The 17,410-nt window shown below is 47.1% G+C and overlaps 1 protein-coding gene across 1 annotated transcript in view; it reads right to left on the reverse strand.

Annotated features, from left to right (window-relative positions):
* Positions 1-377: 377 nt before the first annotated feature.
* slit1a (slit homolog 1a) overlaps positions 378-17,410 on the reverse strand; it is a gene marked incomplete at both ends in the record, with an annotated part of 144,097 nt that continues 127,064 nt past the window's right edge. Inside the window, 14 exons of the mRNA XM_083658236.1 lie at positions 378-537; positions 903-1,140; positions 1,897-2,108; positions 2,209-2,497; positions 3,521-3,675; positions 4,376-4,506; positions 4,655-4,883; positions 6,438-6,575; positions 7,701-7,794; positions 7,962-8,101; positions 8,299-8,396; positions 8,807-8,931; positions 9,034-9,197; positions 10,993-11,064. Coding sequence (XP_083514362.1) covers positions 378-537; positions 903-1,140; positions 1,897-2,108; positions 2,209-2,497; positions 3,521-3,675; positions 4,376-4,506; positions 4,655-4,883; positions 6,438-6,575; positions 7,701-7,794; positions 7,962-8,101; positions 8,299-8,396; positions 8,807-8,931; positions 9,034-9,197; positions 10,993-11,064 — 2,245 coding nt within the window. The remainder of the gene's footprint in view (positions 538-902; positions 1,141-1,896; positions 2,109-2,208; positions 2,498-3,520; positions 3,676-4,375; positions 4,507-4,654; positions 4,884-6,437; positions 6,576-7,700; positions 7,795-7,961; positions 8,102-8,298; positions 8,397-8,806; positions 8,932-9,033; positions 9,198-10,992; positions 11,065-17,410) is intronic.

Genomic DNA, 17,410 nt, shown 5'->3' on the forward strand with positions numbered 1-17,410 from the left:
CGGCTAGTGCAGGACTGTGTGTGGACGTGGTATGCGTCTGCGTACATGTGCGCAATGTGTGTATGCCATGCATGTGTGATCATGTACTTTGGAGGGGTGTATGTACTGTAGTCCTCAGTGCTGCTAGTCAGTGCAGTCTCTATACTTATGGAGTCTCTATGTACGGTAACTCACAGCACACAACTGTGACACCAGACCACCCCGGCCTCCAAGCCATCACATCCGCGCTGGATTATGTGCCACTCTAACCCCACCTTCCTCTGGTCAGTTCTACATGTGCATGGGTGGAGAGAATTTACTACACCCAAACCAACAACAAACTTAACTCAACCCAAGCCAGATACAGCCCAGTCCGGCTAAGCCCGGCCAAGCTCAACTCAAGACGGCTTCGCCGAGTCCAGCTCTCCTCTCATCCACTCGTTCGCTCTGTCTCTGCCTCTCTCTCCCTTCTCTACTCGTGTGTCATTCTTTGCCAGGCTGGACCTCCACTGCCTCCAGCTGGTACAGATGGTCCATGGTGGCGAGGCTGTCAGAGGCCTAACAGATGAACGGGGAATTCACACAGGGCAACTGGGATTGGAGCGATGCCTCACTCTGAATGCATCGGAACAATGTTGAAGATACAATGGTTTTGCTGCTGTTGTCACTTCTCATTGTTGTCGTTGTTGGTGGTGGTGGTTTCTCTGTGTTTCTGTAGGTCACACACCCTTGGACGGCGAGGAAATGTCCTATTTTACAAACATTGTTGTCCCATAATATATAGATAGAGGTTTTATATATATTTCTTTATAATCTCTCTCTCTCCCTCCCTCTCTCTCTCTTCCTTCCTTCCTTCCCATCTTCTGCTTGATGGCAGCGGCGTGTGTGTGTGTGTGTGTGTGTGTGTGTGAGAACGGTGCTACATGCTGCAGCCCGCGCAGCCACACTTGATGGTCTTTTCCACTTCCTCGCTGAAGGAGGTGCCGTCGCTGCACTCGAAGGTGTATTTCCGGCGCCTCATCCTCTGGCTGGCGCAGCAGGCGCCCGTGTCGCACGCTCCGCTGCACTCCACCCAGGAGAGCATGCGCGTGGTCTGGCAGATGGCGTAACCCCGCTGCACCTGGTAGTGGTCTCGCACAGGCTCCCCTCGACACTCGGACTCTGGACATGAGCAAGAACATACATAGACATGACTAACAGCGCCATGTGGATTATAGCTACATTACAGCCATATTACCTTTTTGGGAATGAAAAAACGACCAAATTCGGTCCCTATAGCTTAATTTATACTTATTAGAAAGTGTCGCTCAGCACATGGTCGCAGACGAAAAAGAAAGTGTTGCTCATGGTGTTGCATTTATACTTCAGTGAACGTTCGCCTCGGTTCAACGGTCACGTGACACTCGAACGCTATTAAACAGACAGCCAAGAGAAGAGAGGGAACGAAATGCACAGTGAAACCACCTCGGAGGCAAGATGTAACGTACTTGGCTGCAGCCGCATATAAACAGCACACAACCACACAACTCACCTCCTCTCTCTCTCTGGGAAATTGGTCACGATGTTCTTTGTGATTTTCATGAAGTCATACATCAAGGACAGGCTGATAAAAATAGCGGGGACACGTTCATTCATTTCAATCGAGCGAAAACCAAAACAAGGAAGTCACGCGCGTGCCGTCTATATAGCCAATCAGACTTGCACGACACGTGACGTAGTCAGCGACACTAGACATTTCACTAGGTAGCAGACACTGCTGCTCGCCGACACTTGAAAGTGTCGACTCAAGTCCTCATTTCTGTCGGCGACCGTTTCAAAAGTGTCGGCAGACAAAGCATAAATTGGGCTTAAGAATGAAGCCCACAGTTTGTGTTTAATTTCTTTGCGACTAAGAACAGACTGAGATAACAAACCGACCTGTGTCACAGAGCTCTCCAGTGTATCCACTCTCACAGTGGCAGTAGGCGTCTCCTGTGTCGGAGATCTGGCAGCGGCCGTGCTTGCAGGCCAGGTGGTGGCAGGGGTTGAACAGCTCCCCCTGTTGGTTACACAGGGCACCGCGGTAACCCTCCTCACACTCGCAGCGGTACGACTGACTGTCCAGCGGGATGCACTTTCCATTCACGCACCTGCCAAGAGACAATGCTCAGTTAGTCTGTATCAAAGACCTATGGAAGTCTGTATCAAAGACCTATGGAAGTCTGTAGATGTGATAGCATGTTAACGTACTTGCTACCCTGGCAGGGGTTGGTGGCAGACTGGTCGCAGTGCGGGCCGACCCAGCCCGGCTGGCAGTGGCACACCGGGCCCTGGACCCCGTCAGGCTGGCAGATGCCATGTAGACAGTAGATCTTCCTGCAGGGCTCGCAGCCCGGGACCACGCCGGGCTTCATCTGGGTGTTGGTGAAGTCCTGGAGCTCGTTGTTGATGTACAGGTTCTGGATGCAGCCATGGAAGCTGGAACCATTCTGGATCTGCCAGAGGCGGAACGCTGCCGAGTGCGCGTCCACTGGCATGCCTGAAGGAGAGAGAGGACGGAGACGATGTTTACGGGTGTGAAGATGGACAAGCAGGACCACAGACAGACAGCTAACACAGGGCTGATATGAGTGTAATGGAGGAAGACATTTTCAAACAGATGTGTGTCCCAATGGTGCATATTGATATTCAGATTGAAATATGTAAACATTTTCAAATTGTATCCAGATGGGATGCTTTGCTTTTGCACCAAATGAGAAACATCCTCATTGAAATAGAGGACAGTAAAAAGTAGACAAGCTGTGATTAACAGTGACATTCACCGAAGAACAGTACAACACAACACAACACAACACAACACAACACAACACAACACAACACAACACAACACAACACAACACAACACAACACCTGACTGAGCCACTCCTGATATCAAACCATTTTCTGCACAGTTTATAACCTTCAGTCTCGGCAAACAGCGGCTGCATGGCCCTGAATATAACAAACTCTTACTTTCTTACATATTTTTCCCGCCTGATAATTCGATCTCAAGAGTGGTCAGATTGTCAAATCACAAACATACAAATAAATATGGTTGCATTATCTGTAATCAAAATCCAAACATGTCTGAAGTGAAGACTGTGTCTGGTAGTTCATATATCAGTCACTAGAGGGCGCCGCTTCCATACCATAAAGAAATGCAGAGGCCAAAAATGTTCACTGTTGATACAGTGACTATATGATGTGTGATTGAGCAGGACTAAACAGAGGTTTTTGATAATTATTATATGTTATGTGTGTTATGTGCAATGTTGAAATATATTATTGTTCATTACAATTCTTGAATGATGCCTCTAGCAAACACAGTCATGTCTGGAGGTGGAGGTGGGGATGGTGTGGGTGGTGGTGGGGCTGGGTTGCAGGGTTGGGGGGTTGAGGGGAGGGGTTGGTTGTGGTGGTGGACAGAGCGAGGCGAGGGGGGGGGGGGGAGGTGATTGACAGTAGTGTAGTAGTTAAAGAGTGCCTGCAGAGGAGGGAGGTGTGTTCTGGAGAGGGCCCCTACCCCCCACGTATAGCGGAGCCTCCCTGTTGAGGGGCCGACCCGCCGCAAAGCTGTCCATGGTGGTAGGGCGGCCCCCGTCGATGGACAGGTTCACCATCTGGTCAAAGGTCACGAGCTCCACTGTGTGGAACTGGCCATCGTTGATAGTCTCAGTGCTGGAGAGGGAAGAAGAGGGAGACAGAGACAGGTGTGGCAATCAAGCGAAACGTTAACAAATGGCGATACAAGGTTGCACTTGAACAAACAGCAAAGGCTGCAGCCGACGGTCAACTAGCACGTACGATCTGCACCTGCGTGAGACCTACGACTGCGGTGCAGATAGACAAATCATATACGTACATGAAACAAAGCAGTGTTTGCCTACCATTTTCACACCACTCTTGCTCACCACTTAAGATGGTTTTGTAATATAGCTACTTCTAATCGAGAAGATGTCTGATAAAAAGTTACAAATGGTATTGTCAGCCCTGGTCTTTTGCTTGTGCAAGAAGAAAGGAAGAGGCAGAAGAATCAGATGAAAACGGCACTAAACAGCGACGGGCTCGAGGGGCTTTTCTGAAGGCCACGTTGTTGTGTGAAGATATTTGTGTATTGGAATGATCAGATGAGATGAAGTTGAAAAACGAGAAGAACATTTTGTGCATTCCCTCTCTTCTCGTGGACTGATTCCCTTAAGCTGCTGACCAGCCAATCAGAGCCGATCAATTCTCTAACAGAATCGGCCAATGGGCCGGGACAATCAAATCAGGGCGACAGACGCCCGCCAAACTGCCGATGTTTCCGACCGTCGGCTTGGTGTGTCTGGAGCTTCAAACTAATCAACTTCAACCTTCCAAGGTGTTCATGGCTCTTTACCTGTAGATGGCGTGTCCTGGCTGGCTGCCGGGGTCATAGCTGACCTTGACATGACCTTCGGAGAGCTCCACGGCAATATGGTCGTTGTCTCCGTTGTACAGCAGGATGCCATTATCCTCTGCTGTTGACACCTGAACACAGAGAGAAAGGTGTTTTTTTGCTGCGTGAGATTCTCTGACGTTTGCCTCGAGGTTTCAGAAGGGCGGGGTTAGTCCTTTTCCTGTTCTACTACACTAGTCTGCAGAAATCCTAACACACACCGACGCACACTGGGTATACCTGTAGGGTGATGTTAGCCTGGGGCCAGTTCTTGAGGTCAGACAGCAGTAAGTAGGAGTCTCTGTCTATGAAGTTGACGCTGACCAGCTTCTCGCAGCGCGGCCCGCCGAACCCGGGGAGACACTGGCACAGGGCGCGGCCGCCCCGCTCCACACAGGCCGCCTCGTTCTGACAGTCAGCCAGCTCGCACAGGGACATCGCTGATGGAGGCACCTCACACAACTGACCACTAAGAGAGAGAGAGAGAGAGAGAGAGAGAGAGAGAGAGAGAGAGAGAGAGAGAGAGAGAGAGAACAATTTAGTTGTTAGAGGAAGGTGAAACTACGTAAATTTGTGTCCAAAGTTAAAAGCAAAATCCAGTGGGAGAGAATCCACTTAAAATGAAGAATTGAAGACATCATCTGAGAGGCTTCATCAGTTCTGGGAAAGAATTGAAGAAGAACCAAAGACGATATAAACATATGGACGTAGCCACCCTGAAGTGGAGTCCTGATTTTAAGCCTCGAGTTTCGCATTGTGCCCGTCGCCATCTTGGTTTTCTTGAAAACCAGAAGTGACCATTTGGATGAGAAGGGCTACCTGCTAATTGGCCTCTGATCGGGGAGCTGCCCGATCACTGGACAGGCGACCTGTCAATCATGCCCCAAAACATAGTCCGGTTTATCCTCTATTATTTCCTCTAAATGGGGCCGTCATTTACTAAATGAACACCATACTGCATTGAAAGAAGACTTGGAACTGGCGATTGAGATCATAAACTCATTAGGAAAGTGTTTACTAAGGTAATACATCAAATGAGAAGTAGGGTCATTTTCCCATTCACTTCCATACAATCAGACTTATTTTTACAGCCATAGGCCGTGTGTCCGTCTAGCTTCTGTTCATCAGCTCCGGCGTCTTTTTTCGGTTGTTTCCAATGAGGAGCGAGCGTATGCGGGCGCACACGGACGTCTAGAGAAAGTGCGCTGCGTCCAGCGTCTATTTTCACAGCGCTCCGGCGTTTTTGTGCGCCGGCTGCCAGCGCTCCCAGCTGAAAATATTTAAACTTTTCAGAAAGACGCTGGTGTCGGGTGCTCCTTTTCTGGCAGCTAATCATATGGAGAAACTATCGCAACAGAGACAGAAAGGCTCAATTGTGGGAGCAGATTGGCTAGACACTTAATATTTCTGGTGAGTGTTGAGCTAAATCACTGTAGTGTGCTGTTAGCTAATGTTAGCTGTCAGCTATCAAGCTAGCTACCGCACTGAGCTAACGTTACTTTCAGACTGCTTCCTTTTATATTGTGTGCTGAGACCAGCGCTCCCCAGCGTACTTCCAGCGTTTAACCATCAGAAAAAGACGCTAGATGGACACGCGGCCATAGACTGTACAAATGGGTGAGTTATATAAAAATCCACCCTCTACAGATGTTATGAAATTAACTATAGAGACCAAAACAAAAAAAATCTTTACCAGGCTGTAAACATGTTTATTTCTGCTGTAAAGTTGGGCATTTTAACATTGAGATGAATGGGGAATGACTCCCTTTTGCGGCCAGCCATTAAGTGGCCATTTGAGGAACTGCAGAAGAATTTGATAAGATAATAAGAACTGATGTAGAACTTATGAAGCCTCTTGGATAAGTGGTTAAACTTCAAAACCCGTTATTTTATGTCAAGTGGATTTTATATATTCATTTTTGGACATCTTACTACCTGGATGACTTGAAATGAATCTACACATGATCTGTATTCAGTGTCAAATCAGATGAGCAGGTACACATAGCAGGTGTGCTTCTCTCACCTGTATCCTTCAGGACAGACGCAGGCATATCCGTTCAGCTCATCCAGGCACTGGGCTCCATTCTGACAGCGATGCTCTAGGCAGTCATCGTAGTCTACGCTGCAGTCATCACCAATGTAGCCAGGAGAACACACACACCTGCAACACGCAAACACATACTCAATTACAGTCTGTGTCAAACCTGTAATCCAGCCTATCCACCTCATTACCATTATAGTCTGTGTTTTTCTTCCGGTGTGATCCTCCCAGCCTTGTTGCTGACAGCTTGACACCCGTCTGGGCGAACGGAGCAAATCACTAATCAGGTCCAGCTGGGCAAAAATATCATAGATAAATATGCATTCATGGGTAATCGCCTACTGTGGCTAATATTAGCCGCTAGTTAGTTATGTTACATGGCAGTAAAACGCCACTGAATGACCAAATTGATATAACTTTTAACCATTTCGGGCAAATTTGGGGCCGTTTCCATATGGACCCATCAGCGTTGGTTAGTTGTTTATAACGTGGCTGGCTATATTTCTAACGTTCTATCTATCTATCTCTGCACACTGAAAATACTGGGAGGCGGGCCATAGCGTCTCTGTCGATGATTTGATTCGACAGTTCTGGGCACTGGCGTTGGCGTTGGCCAATCCTGGCGTGTTCCTCCCCCAAATCGATTGTGTTCTGGCGCAAAGCGAGTGGCTTCTAGGACGAACAGGCTCTGAGCCACGCGCCACTAACGTTATTTTAGAGCAGCGCAGTAAATACAATATTCCTGGAACGCGAGTTTAACGAAACAGTTACATGTCCTCTGCATTCTACATCAAATAAAGACATTACTGTTTGTTTTATTTGGTATGTTACATACTTATTGGCCAAGTTATGTTCAATTCAGCCAGGGTACAAGGGAGTGTAGGCGGCCATCTTTTCAAATCAAGTAGAATACCGTTTTAGGAAATGGCAAGCTGCAACAATAAGTCACGTTAAACCGGAACTTGTACCCACAATTATTTGTACAGCGGGGCATTCAAAAATAAGGTGGATAGAGAGGCAAAGTGACTGCCTACTTCCTGCTTCAGCACTGTACCAGAGATTTTCATTTAAGTTTTTTTTAAAGTTTTGGTCCGAGTGAAATGTTCTATGGTCTCTCCCGATTCTAAATATAGCTGAACCGTTTGGTGTGACGAAGTAAAACTATTTTTTATAAGCGTTTTACGAAATGTCTATGGGAAAATAAATGGCGAAGAGCCTCTTTGCTCTGACAGCACACACACTCACTTGGGCCCAGTGGAGGTGATGAGGCAGGTAGACTGATGTTGGCAGGGGCTGCGTCCGGGGGCGCACACGTCCTCCATCTCCTCGCACATCTCCCCTACAGAGAAGCAGGGAGGAGGTGCTTAGCGGAAGGGGGGCAGGGCATAGCAGAAATATAATAGCAACCAAGTCCCAGCTGTCAGAACACCGTGTGTGTGTGTGTGTGTGTATGTGTGTGTGTATGTGTGTGTGTGTGTGTGTGTGTGTGTGCGTGTGTTGCAGTACCTGTGTAGTAGGGGGGGCAAAGGCAGGTGTAGTTGTTGACTCCATCGATGCATGTGGCTCCGTTATCACAGTCGTTGTCTTCGCAGTCATCAATGTTGATTTGGCAAGTCGGGCCCTCGAAGCCCAACGGACAGGAGCAGCTGAGAAAACACACACACACACACGCACACAGTCACACACACACACACACACACACACACACACACACACACACACACACACACACACACACACACACCACACACACACACACACACACACACAATTTCAAATCACTCATCAGATAAAGGAGATTTCTTTCGTCCAATGCGTTGATTGCTTAGATGATCTTCCTCACCTGTATGCTCCCTCTTCATCCTCTTTGAGTAGGCAGGATCCCCCGTTGGCACATGGGTTGCTCACACAGGCGTTCAGAGCCGTCTCACAGTTCTTGCCCTGCGTTGCAGCAGACACAGAAACAACGTTTGCCATGTGCTTAGATTTCCCAAATACAGTGCAATCCGCTTATAGTGATCACGGTTATAGTGGTCAACTGCTTATATTGATCAAAAAGCGTCGTCTTGAACCATTCGTACAGTATATACATGCTGTTTAAATCATTCCATTATAGTGATCAATACTCGGCTTACAGTGATTATTTTGGGCCTTGTCACATCTGAGAACAATGGAAAAAAACATTTAAACTAAAAATAATAATAATACAAACTGCCAAAAATTTGCCAACGAGATACAATTCACCATTGTGCTTATATTTCACAAATACTTTCAGATCTGTATGACCAGGAGGTCATCACTGAGTTGGAGGTGTGCTTAGATAAGCAGTGAGTATAGTAGGTGGTTCTGACCTTGAATCCTGGAGGACAGCTGCACCTGTAGATCTCCACCAGGTCACTGTGACAGATGCCTTGGTTCAGACAGGGGCTGGACAGACACGGGTTACACTTGGCCAGGACCGCAGTGTCCACATCACCTGAATAAACCCAAGACAGACCAGCGAGAATGAGTGGCTGAATTCATGCTATCTGGGATACGACGTCCTTCAAGGGACGGGCCGATGGAGACGCAGACTCACCTTGGCACTCAAACTTCTTGGCAGGTGTGGTGAGCAGCAGCTTGCCTTCCATGCCCGGCGGGCCGGCACAGCGGGCGATGCCGGGCTCCTTGTAGCCGGTCTTCACCCAGTCAGACAGCCAGCGCAGACCACAGCTGCAGTACAACGGGTTGGCGCCGATGGCACTGCGAACGCAGGGAAGAGAAACTGCTCAAGACATCGGTGAGAGTAAACAATGCCCATGTTATTACTTCTCAGCCTCATTTGGCTCAAAGTTAGGGACTCAGTAGCCTTTTTCACCGCAGCCATTTTGTGTCTAAAAGGAAGTAAGTAACACAGGTGCAAGCAAAACATTAACTGGAAAACCTAAATGGAGTGGAAGTTGGAAACCCTCATGAATGTTTGCTTGCCTTGCACCTGTGTTACTTCCTGCCTTTTAGACAAAATACCTGCTGGTGAAAAAGGCCCATGATTTCTGGGCATAGTGAGGTAATACATTGTATTACCAGCAGGTGTCTCTCTGCACTTACAAACTAGTCAATGACTAACGCAGCTCAGTGTACTACTATACTATATTCTATTTAGAAAATAATAATGCTTCGACAAGCATGATACAGGTTTAAAGTTGGATTCTCAATGCTATTTTGCACCATCATACGTCATGTGGAGCTGAGGGTCTCTCAATGAGAGGGGGACGTGTGTGAACAGAAGGCTTGGTGTCATGGTGGTGGTGGTGAATCAATGCGTCTCTGTCCTCCCTGCAGGAAGCACCAACACTGAATCCATGCTGCTCCATTACAGAGGAACACAAGCTCATCTTTCAGGCCGACACCTGACATCTGCTAACATCATGACTGTGGCCCCGCCCCCTCCATCCCAGCCTTGACTCCTAAGCTGCCCTCTCTCTCTCTCTGTGACCTCCCTTCCTCCTCTCCTCTCCTCCACCTCCAGCTCTGACATTGATCTGGTCTATTGATCGGTGACCGTTTGAGGAACGATGTGAACAGCTATAGCCTGGAGGTCAGAGGACATCCTGTAAAGAAGATGACTTCAGTGTAGTCGACTAGGTTATGTTCTCGGTGCCGTTCGTCTGTCTGCTTGTGAACAGGCTTACAGAAAAAACAACTGGGCTGATTTTCATTGGTGGAAGTTGTGTAACAGGAAGGAAGAACCCATTACATTTTGGAGCGGACCAACTCGTGAAATTTGCATATGATAGCAGACTGGACTATTGGCCTTGGCCGAGGAGGTCTACAATCTCAGACTGCCCTTCTAGTTTGACATGCTCACGCACAGACACACCCATCAGACACACATGAAAATAGACAGAAATAACCAAAAAAAACAAACAGTGTCGTCCACAGACCATGGAGCATGCTGCCAAACCTTTAGGATGTATGGTGTGTGACTCTGGTGTGTGTGTGTGTGTGTGTGTGTGTGTGTGTGTGTGTGTGAGTGTGTGTGCATCTGTGTGCGTGTGTGTTGGAGATGTCACAGACAGATGAGACAGTAGAGGGGTCTGTATGTCTCTTTAACCACAGGACTGTGGCTGATGAGGGGGGGCCGGGGCCCATGTGGAGCCCACCAGAGAGCACTACAGACAGGCCACTGTGAGCCACACTCTGCTGCCAGGCCCACCAGACCCCCTCTGTGACTGCAAGTGTGTGTGTGTGTGTGCGTATCAGTGTGTGTGTGTGTGTGTGTGTGTGTGGGTATCAGTGTGTGTGAAGTGTGTGTGCGTATCAGTGTGTGTGTGTGTGGGTATCAGTGTGTGTGCGTATCAGTGTGTGTGCGTATCTGTGTGTGTGCGTATCTGTGTGTGTGCAGTGTACATGAATAGACTTCACAGACTCAGCACTAAGTGCAAAGGGCATCACGTAAGCTGCCGTTGGGGCATACAGAGTGTGTGCGTGCGTGTGTGTGTGTGTGTGTGTGTGTGTGTGTGTGTGTGTATGTGTGCGCGCGTGTGTGTTTACTCACAGGTGGGACAGTGAGGCAACATCGTTGAAGATGCCGTCTGGAAGCTCTGAGATTTCGTTGCCATGGAGAGACCTTAGGGGGGATGGAGGGAGTCGAGAGAGAGAGAGAGAGAGAGAGAGAGAGAGAGAGGAGAAATATTTCAAAAGATTACCATAGGAACAGTAGACGTGAGTACAAGTGTGGCACTCTAGTTAACCAGTTGGGTACTCAGTCATCAGAAAATATTAAATCAGTGCTCCATCCATGATGTGAAATACTTCAAACCTTCATCTCACCTCACTTGAATCCAAGGTGAGGTCAGCAAAACAAAAGAGAGAGCAAAGCGAACGCTGCTGTGTTGTGGCTCTGTTGTGTTGTGGCTCTATTGTGTTGTTGTGTTGTGGCTCTGTTGTGTTGCTGTGTTGTGGCTCTGTTGTGTTGTTGTGTTGTGGCTCTGTTGTGTTGCTGTGTTGTGGCTCTGTTGTGTTGTGGCTCTATTGTGTTGTTGTGTTGTGGCTCTGTTGTGTTGCTGTGTTGTGGCTCTGTTGTGTTGTTGTGTTGTGGCTCTGTTGTGTTGCTGTGTTGTGGCTCTGTTGTGTTGCTGTGTTGTGGCTCTGCTGTGCTGCTGTGTTGTGGCTCTGCTGTGCTGCTGTGTTGTGTTGTGTCTCTGTTGTGTTGCTGTGTTGTGGCTCTGCTGTGTTGCTGTGCTGTGTTGTGGCTCTGCTGTGCTGCTGTGTTGTGTTGTGTCTCTGTTGTGTTGCTGTGTTGTGGCTCTGCTGTGTTGCTGTGCTGTGTTGTGGCTCTGCTGTGCTGCTGTGTTGTGGCTCTGCTGTGTTGCTGTGTTGTGGCTCTGCTGTGCTGCTGTGTTGTGGCTCTGCTGTGTTGCTGTGTTGTGGCTCTGCTGTGTTGCTGTGTTGCGTTGTGGCTCTGCTGTGTTGCTGTGTTGTGGCTCTGCTGTGTTGCTGTGTTGTGGCTCTGCTGTGCTGCTGTGTTGTGGCTCTGCTGTGCTGCTGTGTTGTGGCTCTGCTGTGCTGCTGTGTTGTGGCTCTGTTGTGTTGTGTTGTGGCTCTGCTGTGTTGCTGTGTTGTGGCTCTGCTGTGCTGCTGTGTTGTGGCTCTGCTGTGCTGCTGTGTTGTGGCTCTGCTGTGCTGCTGTGTTGTGGCTCTGCTGTGTTGCTGTGTTGTGGCTCTGCTGTGTTGCTGTGTTGTGGCTCTGCTGTGCTGCTGTGTTGTGGCTCTGTTGTGTTGTGTTGTGGCTCTGCTGTGTTGCTGTGTTGTGGCTCTGCTGTGCTGCTGTGTTGTGGCTCTGTTGTGTTGCTGTGTTGTGGCTCTGCTGTGCTGCTGTGTTGTGGCTCTGCTGTGTTGCTGTGTTGTGGCTCTGCTGTGTTGCTGTGTTGTGGCTCTGCTGTGCTGCTGTGTTGTGGCTCTGTTGTGTTGTGTTGTGGCTCTGCTGTGTTGCTGTGTTGTGGCTCTGCTGTGTTGCTGTGTTGTGGCTCTGCTGTGTTGCTGTGTTGTGGCTCTGCTGTGCTGCTGTGTTGTGGCTCTGTTGTGTTGCTGTGTTGTGGCTCTGCTGTGTTGCTGTGTTGTGGCTCTGCTGTGTTGCTGTGTTGTGGCTCTGCTGTGTTGCTGTGTTGTGGCTCTGCTGTGTTGCTGTGCTGTGTTGTGTTGTGTTGTGGCTCTGCTGTGCTGCTGTGTTGCTGTGTTGTGTTGTGGCTCTGTTGTGTTGCTGTGTTGTGTTGTGGCTCTGCTGTGTTGCTGTGTTGCTGTGTTGTGTTGTGGCTCTGCTGTGTTGCTGTGTTGCTGTGTTGTGTTGTGGCTCTGCTGTGTTGTGGCTCTGCTGTGTTGTGGCTCTGCTGTGCTGCTGTGTTGCTGTGTTGTGTTGTGGCTCTGCTGTGTTGCTGTGTTGTGGCTCTGCTGTGTTGCTGTGCTGTGTTGTGGCTCTGCTGTGTTGCTGTGTTGTGGCTCTGCTGTGCTGCTGTGTTGCTGTGCTGTGTTGTGGCTCTGCTGTGTTGCTGTGTTGTGGCTCTGTTGTGTTGCTGTGTTGTGGCTCTGCTGTGCTGCTGTGTTGTGGCTCTGCTGTGTTGCTGTGTTGTGGCTCTGCTGTGTTGCTGTGTTGTGGCTCTGCTGTGTTGCTGTGTTGTGTTGTGGCTCTGCTGTGCTGCTGTGTTGTGGCTCTTGCGTAGCTCTTACAGCACACAGCAGCACTCTGTCTGTTTGACACAGGCCAAGTACAAGCAGCAGTGAGGGGAAGGTTGGACTGAGGAGAGCCGTGTTGTGTGGTGTTGTGTGGTGTTGTGTGGTGTTGTGTGGTGTTGTGTGGTGTTGTGTGGTGTTGTGTGGTGTTGTGTGGTGTTGTGTGGTGTTGTGTGGTGTTGTGTGGTGTTGTGTTGTGTGGTGTTGTGTGGTGTTGTGTGGTGTTGTGTGGTGTTGTGTGGTGTTGTTGTGTTGTGTGGTGTTGTGTTGTGTGGTGTTGTGTGGTGTTGTGTGGTGTGGTGTTGTGTGGTGTGGTGTTGTGTGGTGTTGTGTGGTGTGGTGTTGTGTTGTGTTGTGTTGTGTTGTGTGGTGTTGTGTGGTGTTGTGTGGTGTTGTGTGGTGTTGTGTGGTGTTGTGTTGTGTGGTGTTGTGTGGTGTTGTGTTGTGTGGTGTTGTGTGGTGTTGTGGTAGCATTCTGAACGGGAGGTAGGTGGCTTGTGTTTCAGCTGGCCTCCATGTGAGGCTCTGTGAGTGTCCAGTTACCATGTTCATCTGGATGGTCAGGCCAGCGAGGGGGGGTGTGCGGGTGGAGGCAGAGTTATCAGTGCACATATATATATTTGTACAGGTTTATATCTATGCGGATACATGCATGTGTATTTGGGGCATATGCATATATTTATATATCTATATAAATATATTATATATATATATATATATATATATATATATATATATATATATATATATATATATATATATATATATAAATATATTATATATATATATGTGTATATATATATATGTACAGGTTTATATCTATGCGGATACATGCATGTGTATTTGGGGCATATGCATATATTTAGATATGTATATAAATATATTATATATATATATACCGTAATTCTGCCAATAAGAGCCCGGGCGCTTATTATGCTAAAGCAATTTGGACCAGGCGGTAAAAGGAAGACCAGGCGGCAATTAGAGTCAGGCGGTTATTTCCATTTGGGCATAATTGAGCCAGGCGGTTATTATTTTTTTAACATAAATGCCTGCTCAGCAAAAACGTAAAGTATCAAATTGCTTATTTAAACCAGTGAGATAGTACTTAGTACACACAAGAGGCTAGGTACAGGCAGTTTAAACCAGTGAGATAGTACTTAGTACACACAAGAGGCTAGGTACAGGCAGTTTAAACCAGTGAGATAGTACTTAGTACACACAAGAGGGTAGGTACAGGCAGTTTAAACCAGTGAGATAGTACTTAGTACACACAAGAGGGTAGGTACAGGCAGTTTTGACAAAAACAACAATAACAACGGTAACCAAAAAAATATTCCATTTCCGGCCCAGGCGGCAATTAGAGTCAGGCGCTTATTATGCTAAATCAATTTGGACCAGGCGGTAAATGGAAGACCCGGCGGCAATTAGAGTGGAGGCGCTTATTGGAAGAATTACGGTATATATATATATTACCGTAAATTCCGGACTATAAGCCGCGGCTTTTTTCCCGTTTTTTGGCCTTTTTTGCCCCCTGCGGCTTATATAACGGTGCGTCTTATCTATGGATTTTTTCCAAAAAAAAAAAAAAAACTCTCTTTTTTTAGCACTCTTTCTAACTATAAATCCACTTCTGTTTTAATTTCCTCTCTTGCCCTCTTTTAACAACATAACATAACATAACATAACACAACACAGGTAAGCAGAAAGAAAAAGACGAAGCAATCACGCCATGAATGAGGAAATGACTCACCTGCTGGAGGCTGGAGATACACGCTTGGGCTAAACTTTTACTCCGTGAAACACTATCGATTAAGTCCGACATCGCTCAGAGGTTTTGAGCAGCTTGAAAACAAGTTTGAAAACGTGCAGAAGTCCATCCACTCACTCACTAAAGAAACTAAGGCAACCGTGAACAGAGTTTATAATAGTAAAAGAAATAACATTCGCCTGATCAATGTAAAAGAGGAGCTGAGATCGGTGACATGGACGCTTTCGTGGCAAAATCCTGTGTTACATCCTGGACCTGAAGGAAGGCGAGAAACCACCAGAGGTGGACAGGGCACACCGGGCGCCTCGGCCACGTCCAGACCCCGGCCTGCCACCGAGGGCCATCTTCATCTGCCTACTCCGCTGGCCCGACCGTCAACTCATCCTCCAGGCTGCGGGGAAGAAGCCCCTCACCTGGGAGGGTACGCGCTTTTTCGTCCGGGCAGGACCTCTCCGCGTTGGTGCAACAGAAACGCGCAACATACAACAGCATCATCGAGTCAATGGATATCGCTTTGGCGTACTGTACCCAGCGAGACTCGTCATAACCAGACCGGACTATCTTTAGCACTCTTTCTAACTATAAATCCACTTCTGTTTTAATTTCCTCTCTTGCCCTCTTTTCACCACACCGCGGACACTGTGTGCCCAGCGGCGGAACAAGAGCTCAAAGTGAAACTGCCGAATATCTTTTGAGTTGGACTGGTCAATAGTACTGTGAGTAACTAAAATAAAAAAATAAAAAACGGAATTCTCTCTTCTTTAGCACTCTTTCTAACTATAAATCCACTTCTGTTTTAATTTCCTCTCTTGCCCTCTTTTCACCACACCGCGGACACTGTGTGCACTGTAAAAAAAACAAAAAATACCACAATGTGTGATTTTGTCTGGGGATTAGTGACCTGACTTTTGTTTTGTTGAAATGTTAATAAATGGGAGCTTCCCCAAACAGCGATCTCTTTCCCGACATTCCTCTCTGTGCACGAACCCTTTCATATGGTAATTAAACATCAAAACACCCGCGGCTTATAGACCGGTGCGGCTTATAGAAGAAAAAAATAGTCACCTTTGAAGGTGCGGCTTATAGACCGGTGCGTCTTATAGTCCGGAATTTACGGTATATATACTGTATATATATACTGTAAATTCCGGACTATAAGGCGCACCGGAGTATAAGCCGCAGCAGCAAAATTGCCTGTTTGTTACATATATAAGCCGCACCGGACTATAAGCCGCAGGTGTTTTAATGTTTTTTTTTTTTTTTTTTTTTTTATTGTGTTTTAATGTTTAATTACCATATGTAAGGGTTCGTGCACAGAGGGGATTGTCGGGAAAGAGATGGCTGTTTGAGGAAGCTCCCATTTATTAACATTTCAACAAAACAACATAACACAACACCACCTGTGTTTTTTTTTACAGTGCACACAGTGCTAAAGAAGAGAGAATTCCGTTTTTTATTTTTTTATTTTAGTTACTCACAGTACTATTGACCAGTCCAACTCAAAAGATATTCGGCAGTTTCACTTTGAGCTCTTGTTCCGCCGCTGTCCATCAATGGTTATGATGAGTCTCGCTGGGTACAGTACGCCAAAGCATTAGAAACTCTGTCCACGGTTGCCTTATTTTCTTTAGTGAGTGAGTGGATGGACTTCTGCACGTTTTCAAACTTGTTTTCAAGCTGCTCAAAACCTCTGAGCGATGTCGGACTTAATCGATAGTGTTTCACGGAGTAAAAGTTAAGCCCAAGCCGTGTATCTCCAGCCTCCAGCAGGTGAGTCATTTCCTCATTCATGGCGGTGATTGCTTCGTCTCTTTTCTTTCTGCTTACTGGTTTTCAGTCTTGTGCTTCTTCCAGCAGACATTCGCCCCACTCTTTAAAGTTATTCAGTTGGTTCTGGTCACCTTATTCATTTTAGATCAGATCGCTAAAACATATTGTTTGGTCTGGTGTAGCAGCTGTCTAGCTGAGCGCCATGTTCACCGTGATGCCGGTTGATTTCCGCCAAATGATGTCAACTCAAGTCAAGTCAAATTTTATTTATATAGCACCTTTCATACACAAAGGCAATTCAAGGTGCTTTACAAAAAAATAATCGAAAAAACAAGCAGCAAAGCAATGCACATAAAATGTGCAGATGAAGCTGTGTAACCTGTAAAATCCATCGATTTTGGAGGTCACCGAGTGGCCGTTTGCTGAAAAAATCCATAGATAAGCCGCACCGTTATATAAGCCGCAGGGGCCAAAAAACGGGGAAAAAGCCGCGGCTTATAGTCCGGAATTTACGGTATATATATATGTATGTATATGTGTATATATATATATGTGTGCGTGTGTGTGTATATATATACGCACACACACATATATGTGTGTGTATATATATATATATATATATATATATATATATATATATATACTGTATATGTGTGTGTGTGTGTGTGTGTGTGTGTGTGTGTGTGTGTGTATATATATATATATA

Source organism: Poromitra crassiceps (genome assembly GCF_964638095.1).
Source record: "Poromitra crassiceps genome assembly, chromosome: 22".
In the NCBI taxonomy this organism is placed as follows: Eukaryota; Metazoa; Chordata; class Actinopteri; order Beryciformes; family Melamphaidae; genus Poromitra; species Poromitra crassiceps.